We start from the raw sequence: 13,503 nt of genomic DNA, 5'->3' as shown, positions 1-13,503 counted from the left end.
ACCTATCAGGGTGCTCCAATCATTCGCTCGAACTGTCCCGAATGTTATTAGAATCAATAGCTAACATTTGTGGCCTGGTGATTTGGTGCATTGTTATCTACAAAAATTGCATCGTTGTTTGCGAACAAGAAGTCCATGAAAGGCTGCAAATGGTCCCAAGCAGCTGAGCCAGTGCCACACTCGGGCCCTACCAGCAGCTCTTATCAACTGGAATCGTACCTCATCTGACCAGGTTACGGTATTCAAGTCACCTAGGGTCCAACCGATATGGTCACGAGCCCAGGAGAGGTGCTGCAGACGACGTCGTGCTGATAGCAAAGGCACTGTCTTTGGTCGTCTGCTGCCATCGCCATTAACACCAAATTTCGTCGCACTATCCTAAAGGATCCGTTCGTCGTACGTCGCACACTAATTTTATTTTACGCATACCTACGTATATTAAAATCGTTTTTGTTCGGTCCTAGCCGTTCGTGTTGGGGCACCTCCACTGATATATGGAAATGGCGCGACGTATGACAGGGCCACACTGACCGCACGGCGGGGCGTTCAAGGGGCGCTGACGCAGGCGATGCCTGACTTTCCACGTGATTCTGACTGGTCTGAATTACGCTGGAACGGAGCGAGGTGGCGCAGTGGTTAGCACACTGGACTCGCATTCGGGAGGACGACGGTTCAAACCCGCATCCGGCCATCCTGATTTAGGTTTTCCGTGATTCCCCTAAATCGCTTGAGGCAAATGCCGCGATGGTTCCTTTGAAAAGGCGTGGCCGACTTCCCCTCCCAACCTTCCCTAATCCGATGGGACAGATGACCTCGCTGGTTGGTCCCCTCACCAAAATCAGCCAACCAGCACACTGGACTCGCATTCGGGAGGACGACGGTTCAAACCCGCATCCGGCCATCCTGATTTAGGTTTTCCGTGATTCCCCTAAATCGCTTGAGGCAAATGCCGCGATGGTTCCTTTGAAAAGGCGTGGCCGACTTCCCCTCCCAACCTTCCCTAATCCGATGGGACAGATGACCTCGCTGGTTGGTCCCCTCACCAAAATCAGCCAACCAGCACACTGGACTCGCATTCGGGAGGACGACGGTTCAAACCCGCATCCGGCCATCCTGATTTAGGTTTTCCGTGATTCCCCTAAATCGCTTGAGGCAAATGCCGCGATGGTTCCTTTGAAAAGGCGAGGCCGACTTCCCCTCCCAACCTTCCCTAATCCGATGGGACAGATGACCTCGCTGGTTGGTCCCCTCACCAAAATCAGCCAACCAGCACACTGGACTCGCATTCGGGAGGACGACGGTTCAAACCCGCATCCGGCCATCCTGATTTAGGTTTTCCGTGATTCCCCTAAATCGCTTGAGGCAAATGCCGCGATGGTTCCTTTGAAAAGGCGTGGCCGACTTCCCCTCCCAACCTTCCCTAATCCGATGGGACAGATGACCTCGCTGGTTGGTCCCCTCACCAAAATCAGCCAACCAACCAACCTACGTTGGAGGTCGTGGCTGCGAGCAGACCAACCGTTGACCATGTGTTGCTGTAACAATTTGAATAGTATGATTCACCACTATAAATTTAGACGTGCGCTATTGAGACAATGTTATGTATATACACACTACCTGTCAAAAAAGCATCTAGAAGGCACGGTCAGATATCAAAGTTCTTTCATTGTTTTTCTCATGCTTACTGTCGTTATTAGCCGTGGTAGGTCATATAAGGCGAGTAAACAGCGTCTGTTGTAATCACTGTGAAAGACACGTAAATGTCACGTATTCATGTGAGGCAGCATTATAAGAACATCATTGACTGCACCAGTTTGACCGGGTATCTAGATTTGTGATGCATTAGGATATGGTAGCCAGATTATGAACTCGGTGGGCCACATCTGACAGTTACAGGGGAGGATCGCCATACCGTGCGCCAAGCATATCGTAACCCCCTCACATTTGCACCTGAGAATACTAATAGATTTCCTCCAGTTCTCTGGTATCAGATCATTGTAGGCTCATCTTAAGATTTATCTGTCAAGAATACGAATGACTGTGTCGGGTTTTTGAATGGTAGAAACACAGAACTATAGTGTTGGCATTCACAGAAAAACAATGACAGTAATCACAATAGCTCACTGGAAAGCACCCGAAGCCATTTGTCAGATTTCTTCCATTCTCGACTTTCTATTCCATATTAGAGTATTATCTTTTGGGTGGTATTTCCCATGTACTTTTCCCAGATGATATTTAATTTTTAGTCCTTACATAGCCGGCCACTGTGGCCGAGCGGCTCTAGCCGCTTCAGTCTGGAGCCGCGCGACCGCTACGGTCACGGGTTCGAATCTTGCCTCGGGCATGGATGTGTGTGATGTCCTTACGTTAGTTAGGTTTAAGTAGTTCTAGTCTAGGGGACTGATGACCTCAGATGTTTAGTCCCATAGTGCTCAGGGCCATTTGAACCACTCCTTACAGCCCTCTTCACAGTAGTGTCCATTCATTATCTGTTTCTCCCTCGCATTTTTCTAGGCCTGTCTCATTCAGCAGTCATGCTTCGTAGATTTTGACAAGATCTTTTGGGTGAACTCAATTTTATTATGACAATTCACTAATGTGGTTTGACTCTTAGCGTGGACATCTACCCGAAAGCTGGAACACCTTAATTGTCCATCTACAGTGTGGAAACGCAGCCACTGTGAGTACTTGTCATTAGTTTTCTGATGAATGCCAACACTATGGTTCTACACTGAAGCGCCAAAGAAACTTGTATCCAAACAGGCAGAATACGGCGATGCGGTCGGCAACGCCTACATTAGACAACAATGGTTTGACGCAGTGGTTACAACGGTTACTGCTGCTACAATGACAGGTTACAAGACTTAAGTGAGTTTGGACGTCGTATTACAGTAGCTTAACGAGCTATGGGACATGGTTTCTCCGAGGTAGCGATGAAGTTGGTTTTTCCCGTACGAGCATTTCACGAGTGTACTGTGAATATTAGGATTCCATGAAACATCAAATCTCCGACATCGCTGCCGCCGAAAAAAGACCCAGCAAGAACGAGACCAACAGCGACTGAAGAGAATCGTTCAGCGTGACAGAAGTGCAAACGGTCTTCAAATTGCTGCAGATTTCAATGCTGGGCAATCAATAAGTGTCAGCGTGCAAACCTTTCAACAAAACATCGTCGATATCGGCTTCCGGAGCAGAAGGCCCACTCGTGTACCCTTGATAACTGTACAACACAAAGCTTTACACCTTGCCTGGGCCCGTCAACACCGATATTGGACTGTTGATGACTGGAAACGTGTTGCCTGGTCGGACGTATCTCGTTTCAAATTGTATGAAGCGGATCGACGAGTAAGGGTTTGGAGACAACCTTACGAATCCATGGACATTGCATGTCAACAGGGGACTGTTCAAGAAGGTAGGGCGTGTGTAGTTGGAGTGATAGGGGACCCTTGATACCTCTAGACATGACTCTGACAGGTGACACGTATGTAAGCACCTTGTCTGATCACCTTGATCCATTCCTGTCCATTGTGCATTCCGACGGACTTTGGCAATTCCAGTAGGACAATGCGACACCCCACACGTCCAGAATTGCTACAGAGTGACTCCAGGAACACTCATCTGAGTTCAAACAATTCCGCTGCCCACCAAACTCCGCACACATGAACATTATTGAGCATATCTGTTACGCCTTGCAACGTGCTGTTCAGAAGAGATATCCACCCCCTCGCGCTATTACGGAGTTATGGACAGCCCTGCAGGATTCATGCTGTCAGTTCCCTCCAGCACTACTTCAGACATTGTCGAGTCCATGCCACGTCGTGTTGCGGCACAGCTGTCTGATCGTGGGGCCCTAAACGACAACAGGCAGCCAAAAATTTCACACAGTGATTTCATTCTTGACAGATAAACCTGAAGTTGCGTCTATACTGACCCAGAACTGGTAGTTGCGAACAAAGCATCTTCATAATACTGCTGTGAGTCTTTTGGAAACATTTAATCATTCTTGACTTTTTAGTTATTATAATTTTTATGATAATTTTAGTAATTATTGAGTGTTGAGTGTTGTTATTCATACTTCAAACATTTGTCTACGTTTCTATCATATTGCCAGTAACGTAAACCAGGATAACAAGAAAATATTCAAGTAAGTGTCTGTATCTTTATTTCGAATAAGCGTATTTACACAAGCATATTCATCCGGCATTCGTAGGATATATTTACAGAATAAAGTATAAATATACGTGTTGAACAAAATATTTGTGCGCTATGAAGAGTATCCATGTGCATCAGCTTTTAATACGGCCCGTTTCCAGAAGACTGTCCGCCATTACCGTTGGGATAACCCCCATTCGCTCCAGGATATCCACCGTTGCCGCCGGGGTATCCACCATTCGTTCCAGGATATCCACCGTTGCCGCTGGGGTATCCACGATTCGCTGCAGGATATCCACCGTTGCCGCTGCGGTATCCTCCGTTGCCGTTCGAGTATCCACCGTTACCATTGGAGTAACCACCATTGCCGCTGGGGTAGACCCCGCTTCCTCCGTTAGCGTAACCTCCGTTGGCGTATCCGCCGCTGCCGCGGCCCGTCTCCTCGTAGTTGACGGTGGGCCGGTAGCCGCCCTCGTCGGCCTCGTAGTCGACCACCTGCCGGCGGCCGTCGGGCAGCAGCACGTGGTACTGGCCCTGGGCGCTCTCCCCCTGCCTGGACTCCTCGTGGCCGAACTCGGTGCCGGTCGCAGCGTCCTCCACCGTGTAGCTGAACTCGTAGTTGGCTGGTTCCTGTAAAGACACAAGACACTCTAGTTCAGTCAGTCCTGCAAATCGCTGCGTTTTAAGCGGTTTCTCTTGATCTGCCACTGTCAGTTAAGTTTCTCGATGCCAACTTTGTTCAAAGATAGTGGAAAATTTAATGTTGAGTCCGGGCTGCAACTCTTTCCTGCGTTCTTGGCAAATATCTACTATTAAGGGCTGCTCCTATAGCCTTCATGAACACGCGAGTGAAGTATAAAATTTATTTACGCAAGTACGACTGTTATGAACCGCTGGGCCATGTAATACTTTGAATTTTCTCATTTTGAGAATACTGAAGCCCATCTGTTTTAATTGTAAACAACCACGCAACAGCTAATGTCGCATAAAATAATTCTTGATTTTATACCCCCCTTTCAACAGACTAAGATGTCATTTTCTGGTCTTAAAATATTTTGTTGCAAAACATTTTCATTTTAAGCTGAACCTCACGCACAAGATGCGAAGTGCTGATTTTTATCCACACATGTTGTGCTTGAGGTTCGGCGTAAAATGAACGTGTTTTAAATCAAAAGATTTTAAGACCTGAAGATGGCAACTTAGTCTTTTGAAACCGGCTGTCTTAAATAAACAAATATTTTATGCGCTCTTAGCTGCTGAATGGTTTTTTTCAATGTAATGTGTTTGTTCAAATGGTTCAAATGGCTCTGAGCACTATGGGACTTAACATCTGTGGTCATCAGTCCCCTAGAACTTAGAACTACTTAAACCTAACTAACCTAAGGACATCACACACATCCATGCCCGAGGCAGGATTCGAACCTGCGACCGTAGCAGTCGCGTGGTTCCCGATTGAACGCCTAGAACCGCGAGACCACCGCCGCCGGATAATGCGTTTGTATTACTGATATCGTTGAGGTCGAGACAGAAGGAAGGGAATGGGTGAAACATGGTTGCGTCTCACAGCCCACTTTTCTTAAATTCTGCTAGTTGACAACAAGACTTAACGATTCCCTTCCAACAGACAGTCCAGATCAAAGTGCCAAATGCTTACATTCGATGAGGCACTACTGAGTGGTTTTATACATGACTCCGGACAGTGAGTACAGTCTTCCTGTCAAGAACTGTACCACATCAACTCTATGGTTCCTGAGCGTCAAATTATAAGGATGAAAGTTCATTCCAGCTCCAGTACTGAAATTTATTTGCCTCAGGATCCAGCAACACAAAATTGGCAATGAGAATGCGAATAATAGCTCTTTGCCTGTACCATATAACTGAAGTATTTCTGTGCATGACAGCTAAAACATGTCAGTTATCTCTGGCGCGTCTTTCAAATAGTGTGTTCGGGTGTCATGCGTTATTCACTTCTCAGTTCAAAGAAGATCCGATGTTTGCTATCTGATGTTGCTTCCTAGTAACACACTCCCCTCCTCCTCTCCGTTGCACTTTGCGAAAGTTTTCCTATTTCCGGAACGTCTGGAGGTTATTTCAAGGTAAAAATCTCGCTGAAAATCTGATATGAACACAAAGGTTCAGTTTCGAAACAGTTTCGCAGTTAAACTGCAAAAGAACTATTAAAAATTGTTCAAAACACGTATAGTTAGTGTCTTGTAGAAATGTAACGCTATTTATGTAACTTAAATTTCGTATGCAGGAATCAATCACGTCTGGACAGAATAAGTGTATCAGCTAAAGCATCTGAACATTGTACAACAGTCTGTGGCTCTGCATCATTTTCTGTTTACGTAGTGCTCAGTTTCTTCCCCGTTCTGTCATCACCTAGGCAGCTGTATGAAGGAGCGATACATACAACTCAGGTTATGTAATTCCTAAATGGAACATATACTTGAGGTATTTGCCGGTGAAATAACATGTTGCTTGCATGATGCTAAAAACGTGAAATTCGTGCATTTGGAAGAGATCTGTTTCGGTACTAAAAAAATAAATAAGTATGGGGAACGAACATCATCAGTTTCTCAAGGCCCTTAGGGCAATGACATTCGCCTGAGAGCTGAACTATAATAGGTAGTTATCCACCATCTCTTCATTCAGATGTAAGTAGTTGATTGCTCCGCAATGCTGAGCACTAAGGTTGAAAGCTTTTATTTTCACTCATTACATTATCTCTGGTACTTACTATGGCGATTGCTGCAGGAAGGTAATATCTAGCGCAGTGATGCTATAATTAAGAAAATAGACTTTAATCAGGTTTTACTTAAATCGCTTAAGACCGATGTTGGGATAGTTCGAGAAGGGACATTACCAGTTTTGTTTCAGATTATTCTATAGTCTGAGATTGTCCCCCCGTCAGTACTGATCCTCTCTTCTTTCCATCATTCACCAATGTCGAGAATTTAAGAACCTCCAGCATGCTGGAGTAGCTTGGGTCAGCAACTTCTGTTACTCAGTAGAACCAAAAACCAGTCCAAGTTGAAAATTTTTACTTTTTATTCATTCGATGACTAGTTTCTAGATACCCATTTTCAGATCATCATAACACAGTTGAAAATGGCATTTCTGCAGATGTAAAAAAAAATTGCAATGAACATTTTCAGTGCATACAGATAACCTGGACTGGTTTTTCGTTCTATTAATGTCAAGAATGCCTTGTGGGTGGTACGTAAGCCACATTTCACAGGTAAGATTGATACGACTATGTGAGTGGAGTACTTACTTATTTGAGAAAACATTGCTCAAACAAATCCTGCTACTGAAAAATGTTTCTGATGATAATTATGTGTAATTCTCAGATTCGTTTCAAGAGGTAATCTTTTGTAACTAGGAGGGAGAGATAAGTTTCAGTTTCACGAGTGGGTTGTTTGAATACAAAGTCAGAAACCAGTGATAAGTACCACAACTTACCGAAAGGTCGTCTTGGGAGGCACCTCCTCGGCCATAGCCGGCTGCTCCAGGAGCACCGTAGGCTGTAGAAAGACCGCCATTCCCATTAGAAAAACCGTTGTATCCTGCGCCGTTGCTCCTTCCATTGGGTGCTCCATACCGGGTGGACAGGCCACCGTTTCCTCCAGCAAAACCGTTACCCGCACCGTTTGGGGCACCGTACTGTGAAGAGAGTCCATTCATCCTCCCAAAGCCGTTACCATTCGGAGCGCCGTAGAGTGATGACGGCGTCCTCACACCGTTGTATCCATTCGCTCCTCCGTTCGGAGCACCATACTGCGTCGACAGGCCGTTAGATCTTCCGAACCCGTTAGTGGCTCCATTTGTCCTCGCAACTCCGTTTGGAGCGCCGTACTGTGTGGAGAGCCCGTTTCGTCCGTTGAATACTCCGCCACTGGGTGCTCCATATCGTGATGATGGAGCTCCATTTGCCCTTCCATTACCGCCGCCGAAGCCTCCGTTTAGAACACCACTGCTGGGTGCACCATAGGAGGAGGAGAGGCCACCATTGCTCCTGCCGAAACCGTTGCCGTTGGGTGCTCCGTACCTCGTCGAGAGCCCGTTTGTCCTCGACAATCCGTTGGCGCCACCATTCGGGGCCCCATACTGCGTAGATATGCCACCGTTCCCTCCAGGTGGCAGGTACTGACGATCCACTGGGGGCTCGCCCGATACGGCCAAAATGGCAATTGTTAGAAGCACCAAAATCTGCGAGAAAAAAATTGATAATATATGAAGGAGTTCATTTAGGTCCTGATGAATGGAAGCAAATTCTGTTCATCGTTACATCTCTATCCTGCACATGAACATGAACCACAGTAAGCTATCATTGATGGTACTAGTTGAATAGAATGATTGAACAGAGTCGCATAATAGCTGCTAAACTTTTTACTGGATGACAACCAAGACTGAGGGTCAATCAAAACACTCCAGTATCTTAAACTCTCATTATTCTGTTTGTAATACAGTAATCTAAAAAATAAACACACCAAAAACAACACGCTCATGAAAATTTTAGTGCAACCTACTTCTGTACAGAAGACACTGGGAAGAAAAATATAGTTGTGTTCAAGATGAGAGTTGAAATTTCAGCTCGCAGGAAGAAAAAACCCGGAAATTATATACAAGCTTGGAATGGAGAATAGGGACAAATCCTCATCACATGCAGCGGCTGTGCTACTGTTCTGCGTAAAAGTGAGTTGGTAAAGAGATATTTTCAACTAATCTTTCTGTTCTTCAAAGCTGAAAATCACGAAGGCATGGCCACCAGTCGCAACCAACTTCCTTGGAAGGATTGTGTTATCGAGGCTTAGAAGAGAAGCGCATATAGAAGTAAATTTTGGCATGAGTATCACAATCCTTTACCAGGCATCTTCTCCTTTTGGAAACGGTATGACCACGACTTATCATGGACTTAAAGTTAAGACTTTCTGGGTTGTTAGGCCACGTCATATTTCCTTCTAAAATAACCGACATTTCGATCCCTCTGCCGTGATCTTCTTCAGGATGTTTCGGTGTCCACTATTGCGAGAACACTAGTTAGGGAACTGCCAAATAATTTTAGTTGCGAAGGATTTGTAGATCATTCCAGAATACGAATCAGGCTTTGTCTTGGCTTTCTGCCACACATAAAATGTTGCTAGAATTATAAATTATGTCGACCGAAGAGGGAGGGAGGAATTGGTAACACTTAAAGAGTGGTACTAGCGTTCTGGCAGTTAATCAGTTAACAGGTACAGCCACTAAGTGATTCAGCATAACATTATGTTTCACCATAGGAAAGGGAAACTTTCTATTGGAAATATATCTGAACATAAATTTTGCACCTTCTGCCGGCCGGGGTCACCGAGCGGTTCTAGGCGCTACAGTCTGGAGCCGCGCGACCGCTACGGTCGCAGGTTCGAATCCTGCCTCGGGCATGGATGTATGTGATGTCCTTATGTTAGTTAGGTTTACGTAGTTCTAGGGGACTGATGATCTCAGCAGTTAAGTCCCATAGTGCTCAGAGCCATTTGAACCATTTTGTGCACCTTCTCTATTGACTGATAATTGACTTAAACCGCAAAGCTGGTAGTCAGTTTCTTAGCATTAGTAAGCTACACTGTGGGTTATAAGTACTTGAGTGATTCTGGACTGAGTCTTGAGGTGAGAGCATGAAGGCTCCGAATTTCTTGAGACGATAACGTATGTTGTGACATCCTGCATCAGAAAACGGAATAATTGAATTTAGACAATTTATCTTTTGATTTAATTTTAGGTTTCCTGAAAACACTGTGTTGAAATACTCCATCAGATGCCCCCACGGTTAGGAATTTCGAATTTGCTAAATAGTCTTCACTCGATTTCGTTTCTCCGTTGGGAGAAACGCCTGTTACCGAAACAGAAATTTCACCGGTTAATGGTTAGACTATGTTATATCACTACATACAGAACACTGTTGCACTGAGGGACGGGGCAAGAATGTGATCTTTGCCGGTTTATGAAACGATTCCAGTGCTGACCTGAAATTGTATACAGCTTGTTCATAAAGTTAAATATTGTCACAGGCGGCAGAACTAGAGGAACATATAATGACATAAATCAGGAAACCAATATCTGTTGATATATGGGGAAATGTTTCGTCTGATTCCCTTTTGTCTGTTACGCGGAAGTGGGCACTATAGACAGTGCTACCTGTTGTTCCCACCAATCCTAACAGTGAGCCACGCACTCTTTCAAATATACCCGGATCCAAGAGGATTGCGTCACAAGCATTGGTCACATGCCTCTGTCTACACACTATTGATTGGTTATGGACAAACCGTCGCGTTTAAATGTCCCTAAATCCCGAAAATGAACGGGTTTAGTTGCGTCGAATGGGAAGGCCATGCTACAGAACTTCCTCGAGCAATCCATCGGCCATGTGACGTTGTGGTGAGGTATCGACACACGATCCATAGAAGATAGGATAGTGTCCGTCGTATATAAATCACATTCGTTGTCCTTCTGGAAGGCTAATGTTCTCCAATACCGCTGGTAATTTTTGACGCATAAATCGGTGATACACAGCACCTGTTACTCTAGTAAAGTGTATGGCCCTATGAGTCTGTCATCGACAACTGGTACCCATTCAAAAACTGTAGGGATTCTGATGCCCCACCTCCATGGCTGCTCGAAGATTCGTATTTCCTCGCATGTGTTTTGAAGTTTTTTGCTATTCCCCTCTTGTACACTTTATTCATGACCAGTAGAACGGCTCCTATATCAGCAGGTGTTGGTTCCTGGGCATATAATCATCGGAACATTTCTTCTGCAGCCGGCCGGAGTGGCCGTGCGGCTCTAGGCGCTGCTACAGTCTGGAACCGCGAGACCGCTACGGTCGCAGGTTCGAATCCTGCCTCGGGCATGGATGTGTGTGATGTCTTTAGGTTAGTTAGGTTTAAGTAGTTCTAAGGTCTAGGGGACTGATGACCTCAGAGTCATTTGAACCATTTGAGCTATTTCTTCTGCTTTTGACCGATAGGTATAAGTGAAACCCTTTTAAAAACATCCTGCATAAACATGTGATGTGCTCCACATCGTGGTGTTAGCCTTTAATTGTTATGTCACGACTTTATTTAGATTCTCACTGGAGTTAACAAGGTACTCCACAAGATGATCAGTGAGAACCGAACAAGTTATCTTCTAAGCTAGCAGGCAGTGAAGTTAAGCACTTTACCAAGGAGATTGATCAAAATTGTTTGGTGCGGGCAGGCTCGGAAATTTTCAATGATTGACTTAACTGACGAAAGTCACTGCCTCTTATTTGAACCATATCCTCCCGATTGTGGTTTAGCCATATCCTCTCGGTTGTGACTTCAGCACTTTAACTATGATGCCCCGTTGCCAAATTCACAACACTGACTCTTCCAAAAAACGGTTACAATTAATTATAGAATATTTTGAGCTCCTGTTCCTGAGGATGTGAATTTCGAACTATAGGAATTTAACAGAATTCTAAAACAAGCCCCCAATGGATGCTGACCGGTCGCCGTGTCATCCTAGAGCCATTTGGAGTTATGTGGAGGTGATATGGACAGGCAAATGGTTAGCAAACCCCTCTCCCGCTCTTTCCATTCCTTGGAGCCGCTACTTCTCAATCAAGCAGCTTGTTATTTGGCATCACGATGCCGAGTGCGCCCCGTACCACTCCATACATCAACGAAAAATCTTTGGCAATGCCAGAAACCGAGTACTCAACATGCAGCCATTCAAGCTGACCAATAATCCGCGGAGGCGAATATAGAACTGTAAGAATTTTGGAAAGCCTACCTCTAGTCTAGCCTACCTTGTCCATGCTGGTGGCTGCTCGGTGGTCAGACGAGAGTGTGCCGTGTGGAGGGATGCGGCCGCCACTTTATATAAGCCGGTTGGACGGACGCGCCGTGTGTGCCCCCGAACTGCGGACAGGGGGAGCGGCGCGTTGCGTCAGAGCCCAGCCAGCGGTGGCCGGCGTCCCGCGCTTCGCCGCTCACTGCGTTGCGACAACGCCCCAGCCTGCTCACGGATCTGCCCGCAGATCGGCTCGTGTGCCCGTCTTTCACGGAGGACGATCGCTTCTTTTAGACGTCAGAGTACATCACGTATATCAGGTTCGGCGCAATGCCAGTTGCGCATAGAGATGTCTCATTTCCTATCCCAAAGATCTTCTGATGCCGCGGCTAGAGGGGTAGAGAGCGTAAAACGCTGGAACGGCTTCGCTACTAGTAGCGGTATTCAGTCATCGACAGACAGCTTTAACTGTGCAATGGCAATGACGACGCACGTGACTGATAAAACCGTTTCCCTTCGTATTATAAAGCCTCCGTTGAAAAAAAAAAAAAAAACTTCTTTGCTACTACTACTAGGTTAATTACCGTTTAACTCTACAGGACCTTTATACTGAAATGTTTCCCACACCATCTTGTATTGTCTTCCTATGTGTGTGAGTAACTGTATGTTCACTGTTGTGGATAAACACATACAGCGTACACAGGGCGATGTGTGAAACTGATAGCGATTACACGCTTCCGCTGTTGTAGAAATCTGCTCCAGCTGCTGCAGATACCGTGTTGAGCTGAAAGTGGTAACCGAAGTACGGAGAAATATTCTTCGGCGCTCTGTTGCATAGCAATCAGATTGCTTTCAGTTCTGAGAAATGTCCAGGTACAATTGTGGATTTGAATGATCCATGAAGTGACTTCTTTTCCGAAGAAAGCATCGAACTACACTCCTGGAAATTGAAATAAGAACACCGTGAATTCATTGTCCCAGGAAGGGGAAACTTTATTGACACATTCCTGGGGTCAGATACATCACATGATCACACTGACAGAACCACAGGCACATAGACACAGGCAACACAGCATGCACAATGTCGGCACTAGTACAGTGTATATCCACCTTTCGCAGCAATGCTGGCTGCTATTCTCCCATGGAGACGATCGTAGAGATGCTGGATGTAGTCCTGTGGAACGGCTTGCCATGCCATTTCCACCTGGCGCCTCAGTTGGACCAGCGTTCGTGCTGGACGTGCAGACCGCGTGAGACGACGCTTCATCCAGTGCCAAACATGCTCAATGGGGGACAGATCCGGAGATCGTGCTGGCCAGGGTAGTTGACTTACACCTTCTAGAGCACGTTGGGTGGCACGGGATACATGCGGACGTGCATTGTCCTGTTGGAACAGCAAGTTCCCTTGCCGGTCTAGGAATGGTAGAACGATGGGTTCGATGACGGTTTGGATGTACCGTGCACTATTCAGTGTCCCCTCGACGATCACCAGTGGTGTACGGCCAGTGTAGGAGATCGCTCCCCACACCATGATGCCGGGTGTTGGCCCTGTGTGCC

The 13,503-nt window shown here is 46.0% G+C and overlaps 1 protein-coding gene across 1 annotated transcript; it reads right to left on the bottom strand.

The window, feature by feature from the left end:
• Positions 1–4,205: 4,205 nt before the first annotated feature.
• On the bottom strand, positions 4,206–11,994 carry LOC126262956 (pro-resilin-like). The gene is made up of 3 exons (XM_049959904.1): positions 11,963–11,994; positions 7,618–8,364; positions 4,206–4,782 (listed from the first exon to the last, which is right to left on the bottom strand). The coding sequence occupies exons 1-3, from the start codon at positions 11,969–11,971 to the stop codon at positions 4,294–4,296; spliced, it is 1,245 nt and encodes a 414-aa protein (XP_049815861.1). The 5' UTR covers positions 11,972–11,994; the 3' UTR covers positions 4,206–4,293.
• Between the last annotated feature and the right edge of the window lie 1,509 nt (positions 11,995–13,503).

This window comes from Schistocerca nitens, chromosome 6 (genome assembly GCF_023898315.1).
Source record: "Schistocerca nitens isolate TAMUIC-IGC-003100 chromosome 6, iqSchNite1.1, whole genome shotgun sequence".
Classification (NCBI taxonomy): domain Eukaryota; kingdom Metazoa; phylum Arthropoda; class Insecta; order Orthoptera; family Acrididae; genus Schistocerca; species Schistocerca nitens.
This window is presented reverse-complemented; position numbering and strand designations above follow the sequence as displayed.

Excerpts from the sequence above, each read along its gene's own strand:
- LOC126262956 (XM_049959904.1), bottom strand. Across the intron at positions 4,783-7,617 it reads CCTCCCAAGACGACCTTTCG|GAACCAGCCAACTACGAGTT; the intron begins GTAAGTTGTGGT and ends GTGTCTTTACAG.